General features: G+C 41.8%; 1 protein-coding gene across 2 annotated transcripts; it reads left to right on the forward strand.

Annotated features, from left to right (window-relative positions):
• The first annotated feature begins 2,787 nt into the window (after positions 1-2,787).
• Positions 2,788-25,430, forward strand: HNRNPR (heterogeneous nuclear ribonucleoprotein R). 2 transcript variants are annotated; one of them, XM_048968933.1, is made up of 11 exons: positions 2,788-2,920; positions 8,872-9,037; positions 11,262-11,380; positions 11,770-11,877; positions 12,418-12,531; positions 17,446-17,622; positions 19,378-19,513; positions 21,210-21,415; positions 22,132-22,281; positions 23,803-23,924; positions 24,114-25,430. In XM_048968933.1, the coding sequence occupies exons 1-11, from the start codon at positions 2,846-2,848 to the stop codon at positions 24,724-24,726; spliced, it is 1,986 nt and encodes a 661-aa protein (XP_048824890.1). In that variant the 5' UTR covers positions 2,788-2,845; the 3' UTR covers positions 24,727-25,430. The 2 variants fall into 2 exon arrangements, with proteins under 2 accessions (XP_048824890.1, XP_048824889.1); XM_048968932.1 differs by having other exon boundaries at positions 2,789-2,920; positions 8,869-9,037.
• The last annotated feature ends 335 nt before the right edge of the window (positions 25,431-25,765 follow it).

Below are 25,765 nucleotides of genomic sequence, written 5' to 3' on the forward strand. Positions count from 1 at the left end.
GCTGAGCATTAACAAAGACCAGTGAGTGTGAGCATACTGAAGTGGTAGGTGGTGCATTTTAGCAGTAATGTCATCACAGCAGCTGTGAAACTGTGGGTCACCTCTACTGGTGCAGATTTTTATGAGTGGCACACAGGCTTTTATTCATCTCTGTTGAAAATGTACAGTTAATGGTGGTGGCTATGCTGAAAAATGGTGTTTTGTGGCTGAGAATTTGCTCTATCAAATAGCGTTAATTTGCTCTGTGTTAAAGTTCCCATGGAAATAAATAGGAGGCATTACTTTCAGAGCAACCTATGCACAAGGAGAACACATCTGATTTCACATCAGGATTTGGTCAGGCCTGTTAACAGCCAATGTATGTGCAGTCTGCAGCACACAGTAGATGACTTTCATACTGTTTTTCTCAGAATAACAATGGTCCTGTTGTGGTGTGAAACAAAGCTCACAGACCTCGACATAGAAAAAAATCCAAACAACCAGACTGCTTGATGGAAGCATTGTTGGAACAGAAATGGTTTATGTTCCATATTACAGTGAAGAAGTCATAGTGCCAGGTCCTGTTAAGGAATGTGTGGTGGTCATCTGGTGGCTTAAAAGTTAATCCATGTTTAATTCCAAATTCTGCCTTACGAACACCAGGTTGCTAATGGTGTACATTATTAAACTCTTGGCAGAAAAAAAATAGCATGCAGAAAAAAACAAAAGCAAAAACAAAAAAAACACATAAGTTCTGTGCCAGCAAGGACCTGTTAAGTTTAACCTCAAATCAATATGGATTTGGGAGATTAAAAGAGAAACAAACAAAAAAAAAACATTCTACCTAAAACCATAGCCTGCTACTGCTTACAGCTGTCTGTGCAGAATTAATTGCCAAAGAGGGACTTAGGAAATGCCAGTGCAGAACAGAAGAGAAAGTGTTAGCAATGCCTTCAAGGCTTTTATTTTGACAGTTGGTACAATAGGAATGTTCCTGCTGCAAGATATGGTAGTGCTCAATAGCTGACATTACTGCCTTGTCAAAAAGCACCCTTCCTCAACTCAATGTATATTTTGCTGTAATCTCATTATGCTCAGTCTTGTAGTGTAAAGGGTTTATGTCAATGGAAGAGTTTTGCAGGATATTTCTTAAGCACCAGAGAGTCAGATGTTCAGATCCCTCAATTCCTCTTAATTTTTGTGCTGTGACAATTCCTTGAGCATACTACTGACTCCCAGCCAGATGAACTGCTGATCAACTTAAAGGATGAGGTGGTAACTGTACTCCTTGCAGCTCTATGCCATGAGAGACCCCACAGTCAAGATTGGAAATGGGAGATACAAAGCAGCACAGACTTCACATGCAAAGTCACAGCTCCATCCATGAGCACCAAGCAGGCTCTGCAAGGCACAGAATTGTAGGGGTTGAAAATGACATCCAGAGATCATTAAGTCCAACGTGGTCGCTAAAGCAGGGTCCTTAAAGTAGGTCACACAGATAGGCATCCTGATGGGTCTCGAATATCTCCAGTGAAGGAGACTGCTCCACTCCACCTCTTCGGGCAGCCTCTTCTAGCTCTGACAGTGAAGTTCTTTGAGTTAGCACTTGTGTTCCAGTTTCTGCCCATTGCCCCTTGTTCTGTTGCTTCATGACACTGGGAAGAGTCTGTCCCCAGTGACTTGACTCCTGCACTTCAGATATTTACGGACAGCAGTAAGTCCCCTCTCAGCCTTCTCTTCTCAGACTGAGTATTCCAAGGGCTCTCAGCCTTTCCTCATACTACAGAGGCTCCAGGTCATTAATCATCTTTTATCACCCTCCACCGGACTGCATCCAGGAGATTCTCATCTTTTTGGAACTAGACACAGCATTCCACCTGGGGCAGACAGAGCACCTCCAGCACCTGAGATGGGTTTCAACTTCTAGATCCCAAAGCTGCTTTTACATCCATCAGCCAACACACACAACTTCATCCACACTCACGATAGGAGCGCAAACAAACACTTAACATGCATGCAGCTTTCAGGAGAGGCATTTTGTTGTTAGAAGGAGCTGCTCAGAGCTGCTCTTCTTACAGCTCTGGATGAGAGAAGGCCCAATGGGAGAAACACCACCACTGACAATGAGCTGCTCTCCTACAGACCTCTGCATCAAACCCACATCAAACATGCACCTGGAGGAGCTGCTCTCCTACAGACCAAACAAACGAGGCACAGCAGATAAATTCTATTTAATCACAAGCTAATTAGCTAATAACAGCACACCTGGGCAACAGGACCCCCTGCTAACATCCTTCAGACGTCCCACACGGAGCCCTTCTGGCCGTGCCTCAGAGCTACCAGCCCCGCTCGGGGCCGGTTCCTTTACGAGGCAAAAGCCGCCCTGAGCGCTTTCCCTTCGCGGTGCCGCTGCTGGGCAGAACCGGGAAGGCTCCACACAGCCACCAGGCTGCGCTCCGGTGAAAGAGACATCGGTTCAACCCCCGGGAGCGCCCGCTGGGGCACCACCAGGCCGCAGCTCCAGGGCGGAGCCCAGTCGCCACCGCCCGCCCTCGCGCTGCACGTTCAGGGCGGAGCAGCGCCGCGCGCTCCCCGCGCTCTCTTTGTTCCGAAGCTGCGGGCGGCGCTGCCCCTTTAAAAGCCCCAAGCTCCGGCCCTGCCGGCGCGCCGGGTTGAAGGCGCCGCGCGATTGGTTACGGATCCCTCCTCCGATTGGTCACCGGGAATTCCGGCTGGTTCCGCCTCCCACCTTCTATAGGTGGAGCCGACAGCTCGTCTAGAGCGGGAGGTTCTGAGTGGGTGAAGCGGCGGTCCCTGGAAACAGTTCCGGGAAACCCCGCGTGTTGCCGGGGTCGCACCGCCGTCCATGAGGAGAAGGAGGAGCGCGCGCCATTTGCCGTCGCTGCTTGGGCCCGAGCTGCGCCGCGCAGGCCCTGCTCCGGTGAGTCCCCGGGAGGCGTCAGGGGCGCTGGGACGTCCCCTCGCGCGGTGAGGGCGCTCCGCGGCCGGGGGCGAGCGCTCCCGGGTAGGCCCCGCGGCGGGGAGGCCCGCCGCGAGCTCGGGATAGGCCCGGCGCGGGCGGAGGCGGGCCCGAGGCGCTGGCGCCGCGTCGGAACGCGGGGTGGGGGCGTCGCAGGGCGCGGCGCGGCCGCTCGGAAGGCGGCGGGGGGCGGGAGGGCCGCGCGCGGGAGCTGGGCCGGGAGCGGCCTGGGGGCGGGACCTGCGGCCCGGCGGGGGCGGGCGGCCGGCCGGCCAGGAGTGGGCCCTGCGCGGGGAGGGCGGCGCGGGCGGGGGATGCCCCACTGCTGCTGCTCCCGGGATGCTCCGCTCTTCTCGGGCCGAGCGGGAACCGCGCGGGGCCGCGGATGTGGTGGTTCCTTCCCGGCCGTGGAGGGCTGTTGTGGGGGGGCTGCCGAGGGCTTGCGCGGAACGCCCGTCGCTGTCGCAGCGCTCTGTAAAACTTGGCGCGGTGCGGCTGCGGGGAGACGCTCTCCCGAACGCTGTTGTTGGGACGTCGCTTCGCTGAACGGTCTTCTACGTGAAGTCTTCAGCAAAACTTGTCTAGTTCTTCTTAAATATGTGATTATTACCTTTATTTTGTAAACGAGGCTCGAGTTACTGGGCCTTGGTTGCCCGGCGGGTTCTGAACTCGCCCCATCGCGGTGCTGCAGCACTCTGTGAAGAAAGTTGCTCTCATCTCCCTCACCCCATTCGCGGCACAGAGGATCCTCCCAGCAGTGATGCTTTTCTGCTTGCCGGGGATGTTAATGTTCCTGGAGCTGGGTTGTTTTGTTTTTAAATTTGAGATAATGTTTTGTGTGGCTCTGAATTTTTGACGTATCTTTCTAAAGTAAAGGTCGCCTGGAGTTCTGTATCTTAGTGTTGTTTTCAGTTGCAAACTGTTGCGTTTGAGATGTGGTGGAGCCTGCTTGGCAATTTCATATCCTAGAAGCTGTATTGCTGTCTCAGTGCGATTGCTGTTGGTGTCATGTTTGAGCTTCCTGCTCTTGCTGAACTTATGTCAGAAAACAAAACCCGCAAAAAGCAAAACAAAACCCACATTCCTGTAGAATAAACTCATCAGTGCAGTGCTTGTTTTGATCGTAACTCTGCTTTGAGTTGGAGTGCTGTGAGTGTTCTGTACGACCCAGCCGAGCAGATGAGCTACAAATGGCCAACTGCAGATAGAAAGGAGGATGCTCAGACTTTGTACTGAGGTTAGCAAAGCACAGGAGTTACTGATGAAGTTGTATTCTGTTGAAACAAAGGTGCACCTTGCTAACCTATGTGGGAGTCTCTTGGTGGGGAGGCTGTGCTAGGCTTTTGGTTAGCATCACGATGGGGATTCTGAGGTATCACCATTCTGTTAGGTGATGGTTTGGGAAAGGCTGAGAGTTCAGCGCTGGCAGGGTGAGGATGCTGGTTCCTCAAAGTTACAGCCTGCTGTACTGGTCTGGAAACTGGGATGATACATGTAGGTTTTTCAGGGTGTGATAACTTCAAATCAAGTCTTCCCACAATTCATGCTAATAAATAATGTATCATAATTAAGCTATTAAAAAGTTATTTCTGTGATGGAGTAATCTGTGGTACAAGGGGAATAGCAGTAATGCTTTCACATAAAAATTGAAAGGGTGTAGCAGTATATCTTATGAGCAGGTGAGGTTTTAATAAACTCCCCGTTCAGTCTTTTAGTGTGAGTTCTTATCTCCTCCTTGTGCATGTGCTTCTTTCTGCTTAGATAAGAATCTTCTTGCAGTGTAACTCACAACTTCATAGGGATTACGTTTGTTTTCTTGTGGTTCATTTGGAAAAAGTTTCTTAAAGTAATAAGGTAATAAGCTAATGCTATTCTTAATCTGATTTAACTCCTATAATAAGGACCCTACAGATAACTCAATAGGAGGAATAGCAACATAAGCAATCAGAAATTACTTGGGTGCTATTGTAATGCATGAGTTTAGTAATGCTTCCAGTGCACCTGAGCTAAATTAATAGTTCACTTCGTGATATCAAAAGTTACATAGCAGCAAAGCTGAAAACAGTGTTGATGGATGATCAATGTAAGTTGGTTATTGGAGTTCACGGTATTGTTTTCCCTCTACCAGAAGTTGCCATTTCTTCTCCTTGATGCTGGTATTTAAGCATGTTGTCAGTTAACTAGGCTGTGAATTTATAATTAGTGATTAGTTATACTTAGTTTGTGGGTGGCAACCTCTGTTGGAGTGTGGGTATAAAATAGAGGGAATGGTCACCTTGTGGCTGTTTCAGTGACTGTCAGAATAAGGCTGACATTAGGTTTCAGTATTCATGATGCCATGCACTGTCAGGCTCTGATGTGTTGCAGTTTTTTTTTTTTTTCCTCTGGGAAAAGTACTGAGAGCCATTTGAGTTATTAAGAATGGAAATGAAGCTCGTATCTGACTAATTTAAAAGCATCCATAAGTTTTTAACCTCCTACTTGTCAAAAAAAGGGACAAGTCACCTGGCAAACCCAGCTTTTGAGATGCAGAATGTGGAAATTCCAAGTGAAAGATAGTGCATGGCTTACAAGTGTGTCTGCTATGCCCAAGTATTCCTGGCCTTCAGAACAAGCACTGTTAACAACCGTGTGAATTTCAAAACAAAACCACCCCCCACAGCCTCCCCTTGCATGCAGCCCTGCAGCTGGGAGGTGCTGAAGGTAGGCAGCGTTTCAGGTACCAATGGAACCCTCCCCGCCTGTGTAAAGTTGCCCCCAGTGTCTATTTACTGCTGCTCGCTCGGTAAGCACGTTTTTCAATATGCTATTTTAAATTCATCCATTTCTGCATGTAATAAAAACAAACGCACATCCCAGCACGTACTAATATATTCATAATCCTTTGCTTCTAATCGACACCAAAAATCTTTGCTATTCAACCAGTCTCCCTCTTTCTAGATAGTTAATGCATAGGAGACTCTGGGGCACAGTACTTGAGGGCTTTACCCACAACCTTGTGCTTTTCCTTGTGGCCTGTGACGGGCTGAGCCACACACACACGTGGTGTGCAAGCACAGGTATCACTCCTCTTTAACACGCTTTTAAAGTTTTTTAGAGGAGCATAAAAAATGTCAATGAAATCATTTTTTCCTTGCTAATGATGTGTGTAGGAGATATGTTGTCTTGATGGCTGCATCTGGCAGATGTCTAGAGGGAGATCTAAGTGAGTTTTTTCAGCAATGACTTTCACTCATGTAGCTGTGCTGAATGCAGATTTCAGTGCTGTAAGAGATGCAGTTTCTCTTGTTGGTGATCATTCAGGAAAGTAAAGTCCATCTGATCTCAGACTTCAGGCCAAGCTTGCAAAACCAGAATAGCATCTGTTACTATAATGGGTGAAAAGAAATACGTTTCTTGTGGATGCTGTTGGGACTGGGATGTTCTGACAGCTGTATTGTTTTAAAAACTTCCCGGAGTATCTTTTTAGTTAAGATTGTGGGACAGGAAATAGCTGACATTTCAGCAGCCAAACACAACTTCCATGATTGGTGGACATAGACAGCATTTGACTTTAGGTTTTTTTTTTTTGAGGCCAGTAGTTATTAAAGAATAATGAATTGTACAGCTAATGAATTAAAATGCAGAGACTTAATTTGCATTGTCTGAAAGCCTACTTAGGAAAGCTTTTGCTCAGCTGTGGAGCTGTGTAGCAGTGTGATAGCTAGCTGTTAGGTTTAGCTCCAAGCACTGCTGTGTGCTTGTGGTGAAGGTGGATCATCATTTGCTAGGCTGCAAATCTTGCGTGGTCTGAGTTATTGGAGCTGAGGTGTTTCTGCCTGACACACAACAGTGCTCAGCTTTTTGTCAGTTACACCCGAGTCCAAGAATGCTCTCAGCAGTGCTAAATATATTAGAATCTGATACTTGGAAACCAATTTGGTTTCACAGAAGAAAAAGAGAAGTAAATGCTCAGGGAGCATCACTATAAACCTTGTGAACCTCAGTGGCACTTGTAATTGGCTTAATAGTTTTTTGTATTAATGACTTGGTTTAGCCTCCTAGGTTTTGTTTCTATATGGAGAAGATATGTGTAAGTAATGAAGTCTATAAAGCAGTAAGGAGGTGAAAAGAAGCAAAAAACACACTGATCTTTTGTATATCTTTTTTTCTGTATAACATCTTATGCATTTTTGGTATATACACTCAAAGCATTCTCACTGTAAGTAAACCCTTTGTCCTGCACTGTTTCAAGTTAGACATGTTGCAGATGTAGTCTAGCTAGCAGCCATGGGTCTGACTTTCATTTTCCATTATTTTTGTATCCATTCCTATGGAATCCTGACATTCAGTTAGTGGTTTGAGTGCTCAGTTAATTCTGTAGTGAGAGGTAAGCCTTACTGTAATCCCCAGGTAACAATTTTTTCTTCTGCATTTGGGCTAACGTCACATTTGCTTTTAAGTAATTAAGTTTCTGTTTTGGAGTAAACTGATAGTGAGTTCTGAGTCAAGAAACAGAAGGTGTGCTGTATAAATGCCAAGTAGTTACAGAAGACTTCACCTCATTTCCTTGCTGATCACATAAAGAAGTGGCAGCTGATAGAGAAGTAACACGAGGCTGTGTTCCATCTCTAAGACTGCCCTTCAAGTCAAGACGTAGTAAAAGAAGAAAAACTTTTTTGGCTCAAGATTGTAAATTATAGGCTACCTTCCAAAAAGTTGTTGTCCGGAAGGAATGGGTATAAATGGGATTGATTTAGGTGTGGTTATCTTTGGAGGCTTGTTTTTTTTCAGCACGGTGAATAGTCTGAGGCTTCAGTCTTAAAAACGAAAGCAAAACTTGTTCTGAGTCTTCTTCGTATCTGTTTGCCAGTACTGAATTGCATTGCTCTTGCCATGCTGCGTGTGTATCTGGTTATCATTTCACTGCTGATCATTGACTTCTTCGCTCTCTTTTAAAGCCTGAGGCTCACTTTGTTTCTGAACTCAAAAACCGATCATCCTGATGTTCTCTGCTGGGTAGTTGATTTGTCCTTTGTCAGCCTTTGTATCTGAGAGTACCAGGTATCAGCTGGCTGGCTAACTGAGAAATGGAAACGGTTTTTAATGAATTGGGCAAAGCCCACTGAAATTGTCTGAGAAGACAGTTGTGCATTTCTCAGCGCACGTGTTTGCAATCAGTTAATCCTGAAAGCAAGTCTTTAACTGAAGACGCTGCAGTCATGGCTTCCTTTTAAACCAGTAAGTTCTTAAAAAAGCAGTTTGATTTGTAGAGCTCCTATTTGAGTAAAACTGAGCCTGGAAATGGCTCAGTTGCAGCTGGAAATTCTGATGTGCTCGCGAGTGTAATTTTTCTCTTCCTATCCTTAACGAGTTCTGTTAGTGTTATGAGAAAGTGTTTGGCTAGTCTTGTGCAGAGCGTTGGGTTTGAAGGAAGGCATGGCAACAAGCCAAGAAAGTGCAAATTAGCAAACAAGTATTGACATTTTGGTGCGTTAAGCTACCCTGCAGGGTTTCGTGTTCGCTGAATTTTAACCAATTGTTTTAAAAGTAGAGGAATGGGAAATGAAAATAGCAACTAGCTCTTCTGATTCTTCTTTGAAGGATGTTATTATCGTGTCCCAGTGCATTGTAGCTGCTATGGTAACCAGTTAACTTGCTGACAATCTAAAGTTTAGACATCATGATGTACATGAAGTACAGTCAAGGAGGAGAAAAAAAAAGTAAATTCTTCCATGTACATTTTTTGCAGTATTAAGGGTTGTACTTTCTTTTGAAACTTAGATCAGCTGCATCCAAAAGATATTAAATAAAACTTCTGATAGAGGTCATTTGCAGCATGTATACAAATTAGTTTAGATAAATCATGCATTGTCCTACAAACTAGTTTTTTCTGGCTTATTGTAATGTAGCTCCTGAATTTTTTCCAGCAGCATAATAAAATGGCTAATCAGGTGAATGGTAATGCGGTACAGTTAAAAGAAGAGGAAGAACCAATGGATACTTCCAGTGTAACTCACACAGAACACTACAAGACACTGATAGAGGCAGGCCTCCCACAGAAGGTGGCAGAGAGACTTGATGAAATATTTCAGACAGGTATAATATGCATTTCTTGTTTCTGATTGGTTATGAAAGTGAGGGCATACCATTTTCAAATTTTTATAGATTAAGGTTTAAAAATACATTGTTTTTGATCTGTGTAGCTCTAAATGTTTTGCTACTTTGACTTCCCTAAAGGCAAATGGGGTTTGACATTGACTGATTATTTGACACGTCCTTAGTGTTGTATGTGTTATCCTAGTTGCTTTAGGGCACAGAGCACTAGTTTCTTAGTAGTCAAATAAAGATGTGTTTGAGCATACTAAACTGTACATGTTTTTTTCCTTCAATCCAAATCATCATTTTGCTTTTACTTTTCTACTGTCAACTCCTCACGGTGGTTCTTAAACACTCAAGGGCTGGACAGGTGACTAGTGAGGGAAACAACTAGCTTGTCTTGCCTGGGACTACATTGGAATTGAGTCTGCCTGTGGATTTTGTGTTCTCTCTAGTTCTGAGCGGACAGTTTAATCCATGTTTGTTACTCCACTGAAAAGTTCAGTTTGATACTAACTGCTTTTTTAACAAATGAGGACTAAGCTATCTAGCAAATCGAGTAATATTTTGCTGGTAGCAAGTGGTCTCTGCAACTGCTAGAGGAAAGGTTTCTTTACATACCAAGGTTTCTCTATTTTATTTTTGTAACATCCCATCCTCAAGTATTATTTTGTCCTTAGACAGAAGCTTCTTTTTTTTCTCTTTAGAGTGTGTTCCGTGAACAAATGTATAAGAAGCAGTAGAACTGCTTTATGTGCTTATGGCAAGATGACAGTTTTTGTTGAAGAGAGTCAAAATTCCACTGATTAAACGAAGGCAGTTCAAAACCAATACTTTATCCCTTCATCACTATGACATTCTGGGTCATGTGAATGATGTCCTTTGAAAGTCATTCACAGTGAGCTTTCATCAAGCCTTTACAAGCTTTTATTGGCATAGAGACACACTTCCTAACTGTGGGTCATGATGATGTACACTTGATGGTTTGAGAGAAGGAGTAAATGCTTGGGCAGAGGAACTTGTGGGGTCTCACCTGTGTGGTAGTTAGGTTGTGTTGTGAGGAGTTCTCAAGGGAGCTAAAAGCTTTTCAGCCCAGAACCCAACTACCTGCTATAACTCCATTGCATGAGTAACCTGAGAACAGTTATTTGCATTTCCTTAAAGCCACCGCAGATGCTCACATTGTGCAGGGGTTTGTCAGTGAAACATTCTGCTTCTGAGACCAGAGCTAAATTTGGAGTTGAAGCTTGGGATTTTTAATCTGCTGAGGTCTCATTTGAAAGATACAGGTGCCTTCCAAAATGCAGGATCACTTCTGAAATGTAGTCCTTGGGCTCGGCACTACTTTGCATTTTTGAAAGCAAGTAGCAGTTAAATAATCTGTATTCTGGAAATCAAGCTGTTGCAAAGCATGTGGAGTTATTGGTCCTGATTTTCCCTGTGTGGTTTAAAAAGTGCAGATGTTAATAACCCAAAGCTCTCATACTCCACAGCTTATGCAAGTGCATTGCAAAAGGGGAAACCAAAAAAAGACCCGCAAACCTGTAAAGATCCTGAAACAGAAAAAGTGCTTCAGAACTGGTCCAATGTTTCTTGGGGGAGTCTGTACCTGTAAAATTAACGTTAGCCTTTTCGGGTACATGGTAGGGCTCAAAACAGTACCTTTTTGAATTCTGGCTCTTGAACTGCATGGAGCAACAAAACAAGCGAAATTAAATTTTTAGACATGAGCAGCTTACTGCTTTTTGCTTTTTGAAGTTAGGTGGAAAGACTGAGCAAACCATTCTTCTGAATAATATTTTGTAGTGCTTTGGGAGTGTTTGATCTTCAGTTAGGAAGTTCCTTTTTCACGTACAGCAGGGTACACGTAATGTTCACGTCAGCTTACCTTAGAGCAGCTCCATTCAGGAGAATGAAGCGTGAAACTTAAGAGTCAAACAAAACCCAAATTGTTAGAAGTGAGCCAGACTTCTCTGTTGGATTTCCGAATGTTAGAAAGCTGTTACACGTGGGGTGTAATCTTGCACTTCAGTTAATGCTTAGGTATATACATTTTAATTTAACTTTTTTCATTGTTGTACTCATATTTTTCATATACTTGTGTAGGAATATGTAATTATATTAAATATATAATTCTGTTATGGACTTTAAAAGCAAACTGCATAGTTCTTAGCTTGTATGACATCTAATAGAAATCTGTAACTTCTTTATCTTTAACTTTTAGGGTTGGTAGCTTATGTCGATCTTGATGAAAGAGCAATTGATGCTCTTAGGGAATTTAATGAAGAAGGAGCCCTCTCTGTATTACAGCAGTTTAAAGAAAGTGACCTGTCGCATGTACAGGTAAGGTGAGAGCTCCAGAAGCGTGAGCACATAAGTGTAAATAGTGGTCTGGCACTATTGGCAGGAGAGCCAAAACATAGAAACACTTTTCATGTCCTGTATGTTTCATGATCATGGGCCTGTTTAAGAATTGCCCTAAATGTTGTGGGTATTTGAGTGCAAAATTAAAGCTCCCAGATAATAAAAACGAGTGCTATTGAGAACGTAAGGTAAAAAATACGGCTTGAAATTCCATGCTTAGAAGTTTGATCAGTTAATTGTTGTATTTTTCAAGAGGATTCTTTTGATACTTGACATTGTCTTATCTAGTGACTTCACAGTTTGGATTTGGTGTATTCCCAGAGCTTTTCATACCCCAAGTTTAATTATTTTATAAATTGTATCTACAGAACAAAAGTGCATTTTTATGTGGAGTTATGAAGACCTACAGGCAAAGAGAGAAACAAGGCAGCAAAGTACAGGAATCGACAAAGGGACCAGATGAAGCAAAGATCAAGGTAACGTGTCGAAAACACTGACTGTTCTGTACTACTTGCATGCAGACTGAAGTAGTTTTAATGCTTGCTGCTTAGGAGGCATCTGTATTGCTTGGAAAAGAACATCCACACATGGCATTAAAGAAAGGTATGCAAGATAAGAGATTGAAAAGAGAGAATGCTTGTTTGAGATGTAGATGTCCCTGATTGCACGATTACCAAAATGCATGAACTTAAAAAATATTATATATTTGTTTCAGAATTATCTTGTCTTCCTACACTAGTTTTTACAAGCTGATAAAGTTGAGACTGATTGGACATTCCAACAGGATTGAGTCTTGGAGTTGGTGAATATGTTAAGAGATGGTTTTTGTGTTGTGCAGAACTGACTTAGAAAGCTAGTGAGAAGTTCTGGAGTTCCTTGGTTACTACATAAGATATTGCAAACAGAAAATAAGGGAAAATAAGTTTTTTGCAGTGACCTCAGAACCAAATTCTGTTGTTTGTGGCCCCTACCTTCCTCCACATAACTATTGTCAATTCTTTTTCATTTTTTTTCAGGCTTTGCTAGAGAGGACTGGTTACACTTTGGATGTAACTACAGGACAGAGAAAATATGGGGGCCCTCCTCCAGATACTGTGTATTCTGGTGTCCAGCCTGGTATTGGAACAGAGGTTAGTATGCACAGACCGGTACCATTATTTTGTGTGCTTATGCAAAGTCACTTGTTAAAAGACTGGCAAATAAATTATACTGAGGGAAAGTGTAAAGCTTGGAGGAAAGCTTGCTTCTGTGTTTGTCTTCTTCAGTCTTAGCCTTCAGTATTCTGCAGAAAAAAGCATAATTGAGGAGAAGAAAGCAGTGGATATAATGGGAAGATTATGTAAAAATTACTGAAAATGAAGGTAGATACTGAAATTGTTAGACTTTATCATCCAAATTGAAGGTTGTGGTCTGCAGCTTTAAAAGTGACAGCTGTGCAGCTCGGGTAAAAAAACAACAGCAACAACAACAAAAAAAGCACAACTGAAAAGTGTTTGGCTCTTTGTTTTTTTTCACAGCTTGAATGGAATTTGAGAAACAGTGACAAAGATTTCCTTGCAGTGTATTGGAAGCAGGTGAAGACATGAGTGTGGTGTGTGTTTTCTGGGGAGAGGCTGTGGATCCCCATCCCTGCAGGCATTCAAGGCCAGGCTGGATGTGGCTCTGGGCAGCCTGGGCTGCTGGTTGGTGACCTGCACACAGCAGGGGTTGGAGCTGGATGAGCACTGTGGGCCTTTGCAACCCAGGCCATTCTCTGACCTATGATTCTATGATGTATTGCATTAGGATACTTTATGCAAAGCTTTGTAGGGGTCAGATTAGCTAGCAGTAACAGTGAATAATATATATGTTAATAGTCACCAGTCTTTACAAAAGACATCTTCAGTGCTTTCATGATCTGATGGTGAAACAACTACACTGAGAGGATCATGTCTTGTTTATTTTGGAAATATTTTTCATTTCTTATTCAGGAAGGCGGCTTAAGAAGTCTGTTTTGTCAGTGTATGGTGATATGATACACGATGTGAAGTGTTACTTTGCACTGTGCCTGCAGAGTGAATGCTTGATTGAAAACTCAAGTATTTTGTGCTGTTGGTGATAATTAGTCTCTATAGGAGGTCAGAGGAAAGCTGTAAAGTTGGCTTTGGCTGTGTTTAATTGTACTGAGGGTGTGTTTTTGTACTAGTAAGGTTCTTGAAGCTTTTAGAATGGGTGACTTCTGGAAACACCCTTAAGGACATGAATACCTCTCCCATGAATCAGGCTTAGCAAAGTCCAGCTAACTAGTTACAGAAATCCTACCTCAGCTGAACCAGTGCTGGCACTTAGTAGCAGATCAAGCCTGATTACTGCAGAGTTTGGTTTGTTAAGATGCTGATTATCTTACTTTAGTAAAGCATCCAGAAGTTTGATTGAACCTTCAGCAGTAGCTGTTAAGCTCAGAGAAATAGTAATCAAGATTTAAAATGTGATCTTTTGTTTTGGTGGATGTTACAGATCTTGTTTTAACCCAGGAGACTCAGTACGTTGTCGTGGTGCTTTTTTCCCATAGCAAAGTGTGGGGTGTTGTATATTTGTTCTTCCTTGATGTTTTTTTTCCCTAAGTTCTGCTTGTATGGTAGTGCAAAGAAACCTCTCTTCTAATATTGTATTTAAGAGTATGTGAAGATGTAAGATGTATCCTTTTGGATTGTGAGGATGAATCTTTCATGTTGGAGAGTTATTTTAAATAAAATAAATGAAGTTCTGTGGCTTGTGCCAGCTGAGATGTTGATGCCAGAGTTGTCACTGATGTCAGCAGTGGCAAACTCCTTTTTAAGGATATGCAAGTACTGCTACTGATTTCAAGAAAATGCATGAACTTTTTCCCCAGGTGTATCAGGTCTGTCTGCTGTAAGTATTTGTACACCAGGTTGGTTTTTCTCAAGTGGAATGGATTCTTACACTGAAAGATAATCATTGATAACTTGCATCAATCATCATGTGCTTCTTAGGTGCATTTTCTCCATTCTAGTTACAGTTTATTGTTTTAGGAAAGTGTTTGTACAAGCACAAGAGGGATGAAAACAATTGGGTTGTAAACCCATTACTGGTCAGGTGATGATAAAACTTTTATGCAACTGAGACAAGCATTCAGCATTTCTGTTGGATGTGCTAAACTGTGAATCAGCATATCTGTATTTGGGAGTAGTAGTGATGGTGGAGTTTGAACCTTTTAAGCTACGTAACTTTCACTCCTAATCTTCTGTCTGATGGAGGATGCTTGCAGCTATTAAACTTGAGAATATGGAAGTCTTTGTAATCCATGCTTTAAGAGATTAAAGAAAAAAAAGCCCTGTGTGAATATGACCTGTCCCCACTGTTGTATATAGGAAAAAAAAAAAAAAAAGGAAGCAGCTGATGAATACTTGATTTCCTTCTCTCAATTATTGATGTAAATGAACAAATCTTTTTTTTAAGGCATGACTTGAACAGAATTTCGTGCTATCTGTAAAATGCCAGCTGCAGTAGGCACAGTTTGTTGCTGTGTTTCTGGTGTTTTTTTTTTCCAGCAAAAAAAAAAAAGAGACACTTTTATACTTGAAGAACTGTGGGGTTTCAAAGGCTTTTATGTTGCTCTAAGTTTTTTTTGTTCATTTTAGTATTTTTTTTTCTCAAGAAGGTTGTAGCTACTGCTGAATTGAAGTAGTCATGCAGCCCACATCAGTTCACACTTAGATCTGGCATTTAGAAGATTGACTGAAGTGCAACAAGAGTTCTGTGACATGGAGATGATGTTTTGAAGAAATGCTGCTGTTAACCCTGATGCTACTTTGTTAGTGGAAACAGAAGAACTTGATTGTGGAAATAACTGGATGTATCATGTAGAGTGTAGAAGTGAATTGCAGCCCTGAATAATGCTCTGTTACCTCATGACACTGACATTTTTCTTAGTTGAAGGACTCTCTTTATGATTGATCTTTTGGAAAAACACTAAGAGAAGTAGAATTGAGCACTTGGTGCAGGTCCCTCTGGAAGCAAAACTGGAAGAAGTGATTTCAGCAGGGGTGCAGCAACAGTGCAGCTGAATCCTACTTAGAAGAGTTCTCCCCTGTTATTGCACTCATAAGGCCAGTTTCTGAGTTTCTGCAGTAATAGTAGTCTCGTGGAGCTGAAATATGAAGCAACAAGTATTTATATTCTGTAGTATTTCACAGAATGGCCCAGATTGGAAGGGACCTCAAGGATCACGGAGCTCCAACCCCCTGCTGCATGCAGGGCCACCAACCTCCATATTTCATTGCAGCCCAGGCTGCCCAGGGCCCCATCCAACCTGGCCTTGACCACCTCCAGGGATGGACGGGGCATCACAGCCTCTCTGGGCAGCTGTTCCAGCACCTCATCACTCTCTCTGTAAAGAACTTATTTCAGAATCTTTTTCAAGCTTGTTGATCTACCCAAAATAATAATAGGAAAGGTTACTGTAGATGTTTCATCTAAGTCTTTCAAGATGTTCATCTGGTATTTCTCATGTCTGCTGTTGATCTTATCATTTGTTATTCAAGTGTGCAGGCTCAAAGCAAATTCATTTAGATGTGTCATTATTCCCATGGAGACATTTAGTCTTCCTGGTATGCAAGTGAAGTCACCCTATAATGTAGGTCAGGGGTGAATGTGTTAGAATGAAATCCTTAATTCTGTTGCTCATTTCAGCCTCTGGAGTATATTACCTGTTGTAGCAATCTTGTGGAATTGATGGTAGTCTAAAGTTGTAGAAAGGAATTAAGAGACTCAGTCAAAGATGCTGGAAGAAAAGCAGGAAAGGGAAGCCTTCAGCACAGAAAAATCAGGTAGTTCTTTAGGTGGTTTCCCTGTCTTAATAGCGAGCTGGAGTTCCTTCTTGTGCACTTCCATTATGCTGTTCTTTTCTGTCTTTGAAAACTGTGTGTTTTGAAGTGAAATGCTCTGGGCAGCATAAATGGATGCAGCTACTGCAGGGATGTCTGAGCTGTTCTGAAAAGTAGGTCCATTGGCTCTGGCATTAAATTTATGATCAGTGATAATAAATCTGTTCCTATTTTTGCTTGTTTGTTTTGCTGAGTGGCAAATAAACCACAGCTGGTTTGCGCTCACACTGAATAAAAGAGCCTAAGCTACTTCAAGGAAACGTTCTGGAAAACTGTATTTCAGGAATATTTGTGTAATGTAAGGAAACATGTAAAAGGTCTGACTTCACTTTGGGCTAAAATGATTTGTAAGTAAGGTCTTGTGACCAGGTAAGAATCACAGAATTGTAGGGGTTGGAAGGGACCTCCAGAGACCATCGAGTCCAACCCCCTGCCAAAGCAGGTTCCCTACAGCAGGTCACACAGGAAGGCATCCAGGCAGGTCTTGAACATCTCTAGAGAAGGAGACTCCACCATGTCCCTGGGCAGCCTGTTCCAGTGCTCCGTCACCTCACTGTACAGAAGTTCCTTCGCACATTGGTGCAGAACTTCCTATGCTGCAGTTTCCAGCCGTTTCCCCTTGTCCTGTCTTCACTCAGCACTGAAAAGAGTCCGACCTCGCCATTCTGCCCCCCACACCTCAGATACTTATAGATCTGGATCAGGTCCCCTCTCAGTCTTCTTTTCTTCATGCTGAACAGACCCAGTTCACTCAGCCTTTCCTCATAGCAGAGATGCTCCAGGCCCTTCACCATCTTTGTGGCCCTCCGCTGGACTCTTTCCAAGAGATCCCTGTCTTTTTTGTACTGGGGAGCCCAGAACTGGACGCAGTGCTCCAGATGAGGCCTTACCAGGGCAGAGTAGAGGGGGTGGATCAGTGGTGGAAAGGTACAGCCTCTTAGATATAAATTACAGCCCAGGTTTTGTATATGCAGAGTGTAGTACTAATGCTGGGGTTTTAGAAGGCTGTGGTAGCAGATAAAATTGCTAGTGAAGGCTACAGTGTTTGTGTTGTGATTGTTTCTGATGCAGATTGCTTCCCTTCCTGGAACTTTGGAGTACTGAAAGTAAGTTTAGACTTTTGAAAAAGCTTTGGTTAAGTGTCCTCTTCCTTTACAGGTTTTTGTTGGTAAGATTCCCCGAGACTTGTATGAAGATGAATTGGTACCACTCTTTGAGAAAGCTGGTCCAATTTGGGATCTTCGCCTCATGATGGATCCTCTTTCCGGTCAAAACAGAGGTTATGCTTTCATTACCTTTTGTAGCAAAGATGCAGCTCAGGAAGCAGTCAAACTGGTGAGTAACTTTTTTCAAATTGAATGATGTGATGTAAACAGTGAGCATGTTGGGAGTGCATTAGGAAATGTTTGAAGTGTTTCACTAAACAATCATCAACAGACTCAAAATGTTATTTTCTTTAAAACAAACAAACATGTCTCCTGACTTGATTTACTATGTACAAATAACAATTTACTTCTACAGCTACTGTTTCTTGTAATCTACTTGATTACTCGTGAGTTTCAGTGTTTGAAGATGGTAGACTTAAGTTATTGCCACTTAAGAAGGAAAAAAGGTATTTTCAGTCTTGTAACTCATAAGTTGAAGCTGCTCAGCTTTCTTTAAATTTTTAGTGACTGGGGGAAGTGAAAGAGAATGATGCTGAAGTAACAGGAAATGTATCAAGTGATAGAGCCCTGGTGGAAGTCTGACCTCTTCCCTGGGTGTTGTACCAACTAAGTGAATTTGTGTGGATGTACTCCATGTGTCATGCATCTGGATTCTCTTCTCTCTCTCATGCTCTACTTTGGCATTATCTGGGGGAATGAGATTTGTATCTAGGTGAAGTATTTTCCACTGGCTACTGGAGGAAAGGAAAATGGAGCATGCTAAATTTTTAGGTGATAACTCTTAATAGAAAAGCGTGGTTCTTTTAGTACTGATGATAAATGTGGAATTTTGAAGTTTAGATTCTTCTGCATGAGGGGGTTCTGCTGCTTCTGGTGTGCAGGTGCCAGTGGGAATGGGTTGATGTTTAGGAAAAACAGCCTTATAAGATAAACTTCTTGCTCAAGTGCTCTGGCCTTAATCTGAATCTGTTTTTCAAAGTTCTGTTGTGTGTGAATCACTGTTTTATTTGAAGTAAAAATTGGCAAAGTTTTGTATAATTCTTGAATATGAACAAGGTTACTGAAGTTGTTGCACCACCAGCTGCATGCCTCAGTCACAGTGAGATGGCTGAAAGCTTTTACAGAAACAGCTTTTACATGAGAGTTTTTCAGAAGCTGTCCAGTATTCAAACTTCAGTCTCACTACATCCTGTTTGAAAATACTCCTTAAAAACAAAGATGCCTCCTGTAAGATTGAATCTCAAGCCTTCAAAGATGTGTTAGGGTTGTTGTTCACAGTAATTCAACTGTGGGTATAAGTGTGGTAAGGAAGTAGAAGAAACTTTTGTGGGAAGCTTTTTTTTTTTTTTAAAAAAAAAAAAAGAATTAAATAAAAAAAAATAAAATAAAATAAAGGAATACAGAGTTCTAGCATTTAGAGGGCCCCAAAAATCCGTGCCATTAGAGTGGGAAAGCTTAAAAACCAGGCACATGTTAGGATCTTGCAGCCAATGTGCTTGATGTTAAAAAGTAACTGAAGCAGATCCCATGGTGCCTATAATCCTTTGCATGTGTGTAATAATAACAGCAATGACTGATGTTGAGTCCAAGAGCAGGAGGCAGTCACTCATTGTCTGGAAATAGGTTTTAAGTTTGAGATAAACTGGGGGTGAATGAACTTACCCCGTGCAGCTTGTATGTTATGTGTTGTTTCTTGTGCATCAGTTTCTCAGTAGATTAAGATTTTTTTGTGGAAAACAGACTTAGCAGTGTCCAAGCAGACACTGACCCTAATATTGCAATTCCAGAAATACTGTTGCATTGCAAGTTCAGTATACTCTGTATGAGGATAGTAGAACTTGAAGCAGCTGATATTGTCATTCTGGGGATCTTCTCAACCATTTTGTTCTGAATAATGCAAGTGAATGGCTTCTTATTTTCTTAGTGTGACAACTATGAAATCCGTCCTGGGAAGCACCTTGGAGTATGCATCTCTGTGGCAAACAACAGGTTATTTGTTGGGTCAATTCCAAAGAACAAGACGAAGGAAAACATATTGGAAGAGTTTAATAAAGTCACAGGTAAAGACTTTCTTAATGTTTTTTGTCACGCTGATTTTGAAATACCCTCTTTCCTCTTTTGTAGCTGTAGTTATGTGAGTGATGCTTTCAGATATTATTTAAATTATTTTCAAATTGGATTCCAAGATTTCATTTATGAAATACTCTATAATGGACCATATAATCATGGCCTGGGTTGAAAAGGACCACAGTGATCATCTGGTTCTAACCCCGTGCTATGTGCAGGTTGCCAACCAGCAGACCAGGCTGCCCAGAGCCACATCCAGCCTGGCCTTGAATGCCTGCAGGGATGGGGATCCACAGCCTCCTTGGGCAACCTGTGCCAGTGCTTCACCACCCTCTGGATGAAAAACTTCCTCCTAATATCCAACCTAAACCTCCCCTGTCTCAGTTTAAAACCTTTCCCCCTTGTCCTATCACTGTCCACCCTTGTAAATAGCTGTTCCCCCTCCTGTTTATACACTCCTTTCAAATATTGCAAGGTCACAAGGTCTCCCCGGATCCTTGTCTTCTCCAAGCTAAACAAGCCCAGTTCCCTCAACCTTTCCTCATAGGAGAGCTGCTCCAGCCCTCTGCTCATCTCAGTGCCTCCTCTGGACCTGTTCAAAGAGCTCCACGTCCTTCCTGTGCTGGGGGCCCAGGCCTGGACACAGCGCTGCAGATGGGGACGATCACCTCCCTCTCCCTTTTGGCTACTCCTGTTTTAATACAGCCCAGAACACAGTTTGGCCTTCCAGGCTGCAAGCACACTGCTGGCTTGTCCACCAGGAAAAAAGGACTAATATCTGCTTTAATGCTTGTTAAATGATTGATGTTTTAAGATGATTTGTGATGGAAATAGCACAAACGAACTCAGAAAAACAGTGGAGGTCCCAGTTCTGTCACCCATTGTAGGTTAGTGTTGAAGGCTCTGTATTTGTAACAGGAGCTACAGCAAGTTCAATTTTCACACCTGGGAAGCTTTTGTGAGAGTCTCAAACAAATATGTTGTTGAAGAGTGACAGGAAGAAGGGAACAGTGAATTACTTTAGAGGCAGTGCTGCTGTAGAAATAGTTGTGAGAGATTTTCTGTCCTAGTTCTTTATTGTTGTTCACCAGAATGTACAGCAAGCAGGAAGAAAAGAAATTGGCACATTGCTGAAAGGGCTCTTCTGCTTTATGAGAATTTGAAATCTTGATTTGCTTTTGTCCTGTAGGAGAGTTTTAACCTACAGCTTCTTTTTTTAGGATTGCTATTTGTTAGTACTGCAGGAAAGTGGTGAAAAGAGAAAGTGAATACTTAGTTGCCTCTCCTCTGCTATTTAGTTTTTTTGGAGAGATGTTGACAGAATTCTGCCCAGCTTCCCCTGGAGGCAGGAGGGGTATTAATATTGCATATTAATTCTGATTGCTTTTCACTAATGTAAAAATGGTAAAACCATACAGCAAACTGGCATTGTGCTGTTCACATTGATGTTTTGCAGGGCCTAGTTTTGAGGTAAGTTTGTTCTGGAGAACTTCACCAACTAGGTAACCTGTTTCTGGATAAATTAGATGGATGTCTTTGTTTTGTTTTATTGTGCCTATGCCCCCCCCCCCCCTTTCAGATGTAATATATGGCCTCTAAGCTTAACAAAAGCAAAGGAAAGCGTTTTAGAGTAGACTTCAGATTATTTATTTCTCTTTTAAAGCTCAATACTAAAGACATGTTTTTCAGAGGGTTTGGTGGATGTAATCTTATATCATCAACCTGATGATAAAAAGAAGAACCGAGGATTCTGTTTCTTGGAATATGAAGATCACAAGTCAGCAGCACAAGCTCGACGTCGCTTGATGAGTGGAAAAGTAAAAGTCTGGGGAAATGTTGTGACAGTGGAATGGGCTGATCCAGTAGAGGAACCTGATCCAGAAGTCATGGCAAAGGTAAATAAAAACAGAACGTGGATGTTCTTGTGTTTTGGGAGGAATTTCTGTATGCAGTAGTTAACTTGGTCAAGCTGAGTGATGCTGCTAGTTTGAGGGAGTGGAGAGAAGTCACGGGACACTTTCATAATAAGCCATCCAAAATGGTATGGTTGAGCATTGTAAACTAGATGCCTGTGTAACACGTGAGGAACTTGTTCAGTTTGTTCACATTTAAATTAATGATGTACAGCTTTATCCTCCTGGATTGGCACACCGGTCTGTCTTGTTACCGTTCTGCTTGTGTTGGTGCACACTGGGTAGATAAAACTTGTAAAACTGTTTTCCAGAGCAAGATGAAGGTGAAATGCAGCATAGAGAATGACATTGTGATTTTTATCCCTGTGTTTTGTGTGTTTTATCCCTGTGTTATTATCCCTAATAAATCTTTGCTACCCTTGAGATCCGTTACTAAAGTTTTACTGGGACTTGTAGCGTCCCAGAAGCAGAAAATCAATGTTGGATATTCTTCTTTTCTTCCATACTTCCCCCTCCAAGACAAGAAGTTGTAGGAATTTTATACAGGTAACTCTAAGGCAATCTTTTTTGGTAATGGATGTGGAATTTATGAACTTAGCAAAAAATTCTTAATGCACAGAAGAGTGGAATAACATAAGTTAGTGTTAGTTTTCTTTCACATTTGACTTCTAAAAACTTCTGTTTTCACTAATCATCAGGTGAAAGTTTTATTTGTAAGAAACTTGGCCACTACTGTGACGGAAGAAATTCTTGAGAAATCCTTCTCTGAATTTGGAAAGCTGGAGAGAGTAAAGAAACTAAAGGATTATGCTTTTGTTCATTTTGAGGACAGAGGTGCAGCGGTGAAGGTGGGTTGTTTATTCTTGCCTGTCTGAATCAGATTGAGGAGTTCTCTGTGAAGATGCTTTTAGAAATTTCTTAACAGTAAATATCTTAAGACAATTCTAGAGCACAGGGTTCCTTTTGTGAAAATTTTATTACTAATAATTTTGTTCCTATGATTTCAGTAGCTAGGAGGATGTGAAACTTGCAAGGAACAAAACTGTTCCGAGTTAACAAGTAGACTGGAAAAGAGGTATAGACCAATGCAGGAGAGTCTAGAGAAGAGGAGGAAAAAAAAATCAACCTAGACAGTTTTTCTGAGGAAACAACAGAAGGTATCAGTTGTCTCTCAAAGACCCTTATTTAAAGTCTGTGTGTAGCTTTTGGAATGGCAAAAATGCTGCGTAGAAATTGCAGGGTAGTTCATGGAAGTTACTCCCTATTTATAAAAAGTTTTGGAAGCAGTTGGGAGATGTGGGGACAGGAAGGTGGTGGAGGAGGTGTTTGGAGTCTGTTAAGCAGTGCAGTGCATGGGGTTGAGCAGTTCAAAGGCTTTTTCATTTTCAAGCCTAGGGTTGCATTCTGCCATATCTGCCATCACTCCTCTTTGTGGCCACTGAATTGGTTTGTGAGTTCTGTGGGCTATCTTTGTGTATGGTTGTGCTGTTTGCTTTTAATGAAAGTGGTATTTTGGTACGGATTGCATGGAATTCACTAATTCATTCCAAGGTCTGTTGTACTTTCAGAGCTTCTTCCAAATAAACCATTATTGTTAATGTTTTTGAAGATATGTCTGTACAGACATAGGGAGCTTTTTATTAATGCATCTATCTGTACCCAGAAAGGTTCAATGCAAGGCAGTAATTCCAGGTAGAGAACAGGGAGATGTAGTCTTAATTGTACTTTGTGTGTGTACATCCAGTTCTATTTGTGCATGCATTTGGTAATTACAGATTACACACTGCCTGTTACTTGAAGATTCCTGTATTGCTTCATGAAGTTGCCAAGATTCAGCATTTTTTTCTTGTTCTTTTTTGCCCCCTTAAGCATGCATCCTTCCTTGTTCACAGTCAGCTGAGTGTAAAAATACTTGCTGTCCTCTGAGATACTCTTTCATTGCATTCAGAGAGCTGGGAAGTCCAAATATAAAAATGCTTTCTCTCGTGTGTGCGCTCTGGCTTGCTTGCAAGTACACGGAGTGTTCATGTCAGTGTGTAGTGAGAACTCTTTGAACTATTTTTAGGGAGTATAGGAACATAAAAATCAGATGTAGCACTGTAACTTTTTAAAATATAACGCTCCATATGGTTTGAGATTCTTTTACCTTATGATACAAAGAGAATTTTTTCTTAAATGTGACCTCATTGTAACTGTTGAACAAAGAGGGGCTTGAACAAATAACCTGAAAGAATTCTCTTTAAGAAGCATGGGGCTGTAATTCACTCAGCAGCAGCCCAACCAACTTTTTTTTTTTTTTCCCCTGAAAGTTCTAGTTTCCTCTTGGCTGGAAATGAGTTTTCCTTGTTTCTCTTCTAATTTTTGTACAGGCTATGAATGAAATGAATGGAAAAGAGATAGAAGGGGAAGAAATTGAAATAGTGTTAGCAAAGCCACCGGATAAGAAAAGGAAAGAACGTCAGGCTGCCAGGCAGGCCTCCAGAAGTACTGCGTGAGTGTTCATCCTTGAAATACTACAATGCTGCAAAATTAAATTCTGCTGTAAAATACAGGATAGTTTAGAAGAAACTGCCTCACTTTTTTTCTCTGTGATATATATTGGTAATTAACAAGGGGAAGTTTATACTTTTCTTTTGAGAGACTTCAAGATAAATTAATGGGCTTTTCTTTTTCTTAATAGGTATGAAGACTATTATTACTACCCTCCGCCTCGCATGCCACCTCCTATTAGAGGCAGAGGCCGTGGAGGGAGAGGTGGATATGGCTATCCCCCAGATTACTATGGCTATGAAGATTATTATGATGATTATTACGGTTATGACTATCATGACTACCGTGGTGGCTATGAAGATCCCTATTACGGCTATGATGATGGCTATGCTATAAGAGGAAGAGGAGGAGGAGGAAGGGGTGGGAGAGGTGCACCTCCACCACCTAGGGGGCGGGGAGCACCACCACCAAGAGGTAGAGCTGGCTATTCACAGAGGGGGGCACCCATGGGACCGCCGAGAGGAGCCAGGGGTGGGAGAGGGGGTCCTGCACAGCAGCAGAGAGGACGCGGTGCTCGTGGAGCCAGGGGCAACCGTGGGGGCAACGTAGGAGGCAAGAGAAAGGCAGATGGGTACAACCAGCCTGATTCCAAGCGTCGTCAGACCAACAACCAGCAGAACTGGGGCTCCCAACCCATCGCTCAGCAGCCGCTCCAGCAAGGTGGTGACTATGCCGGTAACTATGGTTACAATAATGACAACCAGGAATTTTATCAGGATACTTATGGGCAACAGTGGAAGTAGACAAGTGAGGAGGGATCGAGAATTTTGGAAACATAGAATTGGCTATAGCTCTACATACTTCAAAACAAAATTGGCTTAATGTTTCATCCTTCAGTAGCGATTGGCTGCCATTTGTATTGGGCTGAAGAATCACTCTATTGTGTATATACTCGAGTCTCTTAGTTTTCTTTTTTTTTTTTTTTTTTTTTTTTTTTTTTTTTTCATAAATGCACTTGGACATTACTGGGCTTGCAGAATTCCTGAACTCCATATGGGGTTTCAATGCTTTTATCATTTTAGGCTTCATTTTAGCAGTTTAAAAGCAGGAATGGCACACTGTTCAATCATGATTTTGCAGAACCTCTGGTTTTTGGACAGTTTTTTTTTTTTTTTTGGATTTGGGATAGACTACATAGGAGTATGCTGTACATAAAAGTAAAAGCTAGTGCTTTGTCTTAGTAGTTTTAAGAAATTACGACAAATTAAGTTTTCTTGTATTGAAAATAACATGATTGTATGTTTTGCATTCCTAGAAGTAGGTTAACTGTGTTTTTAAATTGTTATAACTTCACACCTTTTTGAAAATCTGCCCTACAAAATTTGTTTGGCTTAAAACGTCAAAGCCGTGGCAATTTGTTCCTTGATGTGATTGTATTTCCAATTTCTTGTTCATGTAAGATTTCAATAAAACTCAAAAATCTATTCAAAACATTACCTATTTCAAATTCAATTGTGTCCTAAAACATTATTTCATTGGTAATTCTTGCGAAAAACATTGTTTTCAAAGTATAACTGCCTATGTGAGTGATCAAATTCATGCAAAATTTCTTGTGCTTTCCAACATGTAGCACTGTGGACATCAGACTGAAAACTAGGAGAAATTACAAATAGCCTGAAGGGCACTCTTTGTTTAATTGCTGCTCAGTAACTTACCAGCATCTAATTTGGGAACTTTTTTTTTTTTGTTTTAAGTGTTGAAACGTACCCAAACATTCATGGAAATCTGATTCAAACATAATTCTCTAATGTGAAGAAGGAAGCAGAGCCTACAATGGTGTTA

The sequence above is a fragment of the Lagopus muta genome, chromosome 23 (assembly GCF_023343835.1).
Source record: "Lagopus muta isolate bLagMut1 chromosome 23, bLagMut1 primary, whole genome shotgun sequence".
NCBI classification, from domain to species: domain Eukaryota; kingdom Metazoa; phylum Chordata; class Aves; order Galliformes; family Phasianidae; genus Lagopus; species Lagopus muta.

Coding starts and splice junctions, on each gene's coding strand:
- HNRNPR (XM_048968932.1), top strand. CDS start 2,846: ATGAGGAGAAGGAGGAGCGCGCGCCATTTGCCGTCGCTGCTTGGGCCC. Junction 9,038..11,261: donor TGATGAAATATTTCAGACAG/GTATAATATGCA, acceptor TTTAACTTTTAG/GGTTGGTAGCTTATGTCGAT. Junction 11,878..12,417: donor CAGATGAAGCAAAGATCAAG/GTAACGTGTCGA, acceptor ATTTTTTTTCAG/GCTTTGCTAGAGAGGACTGG.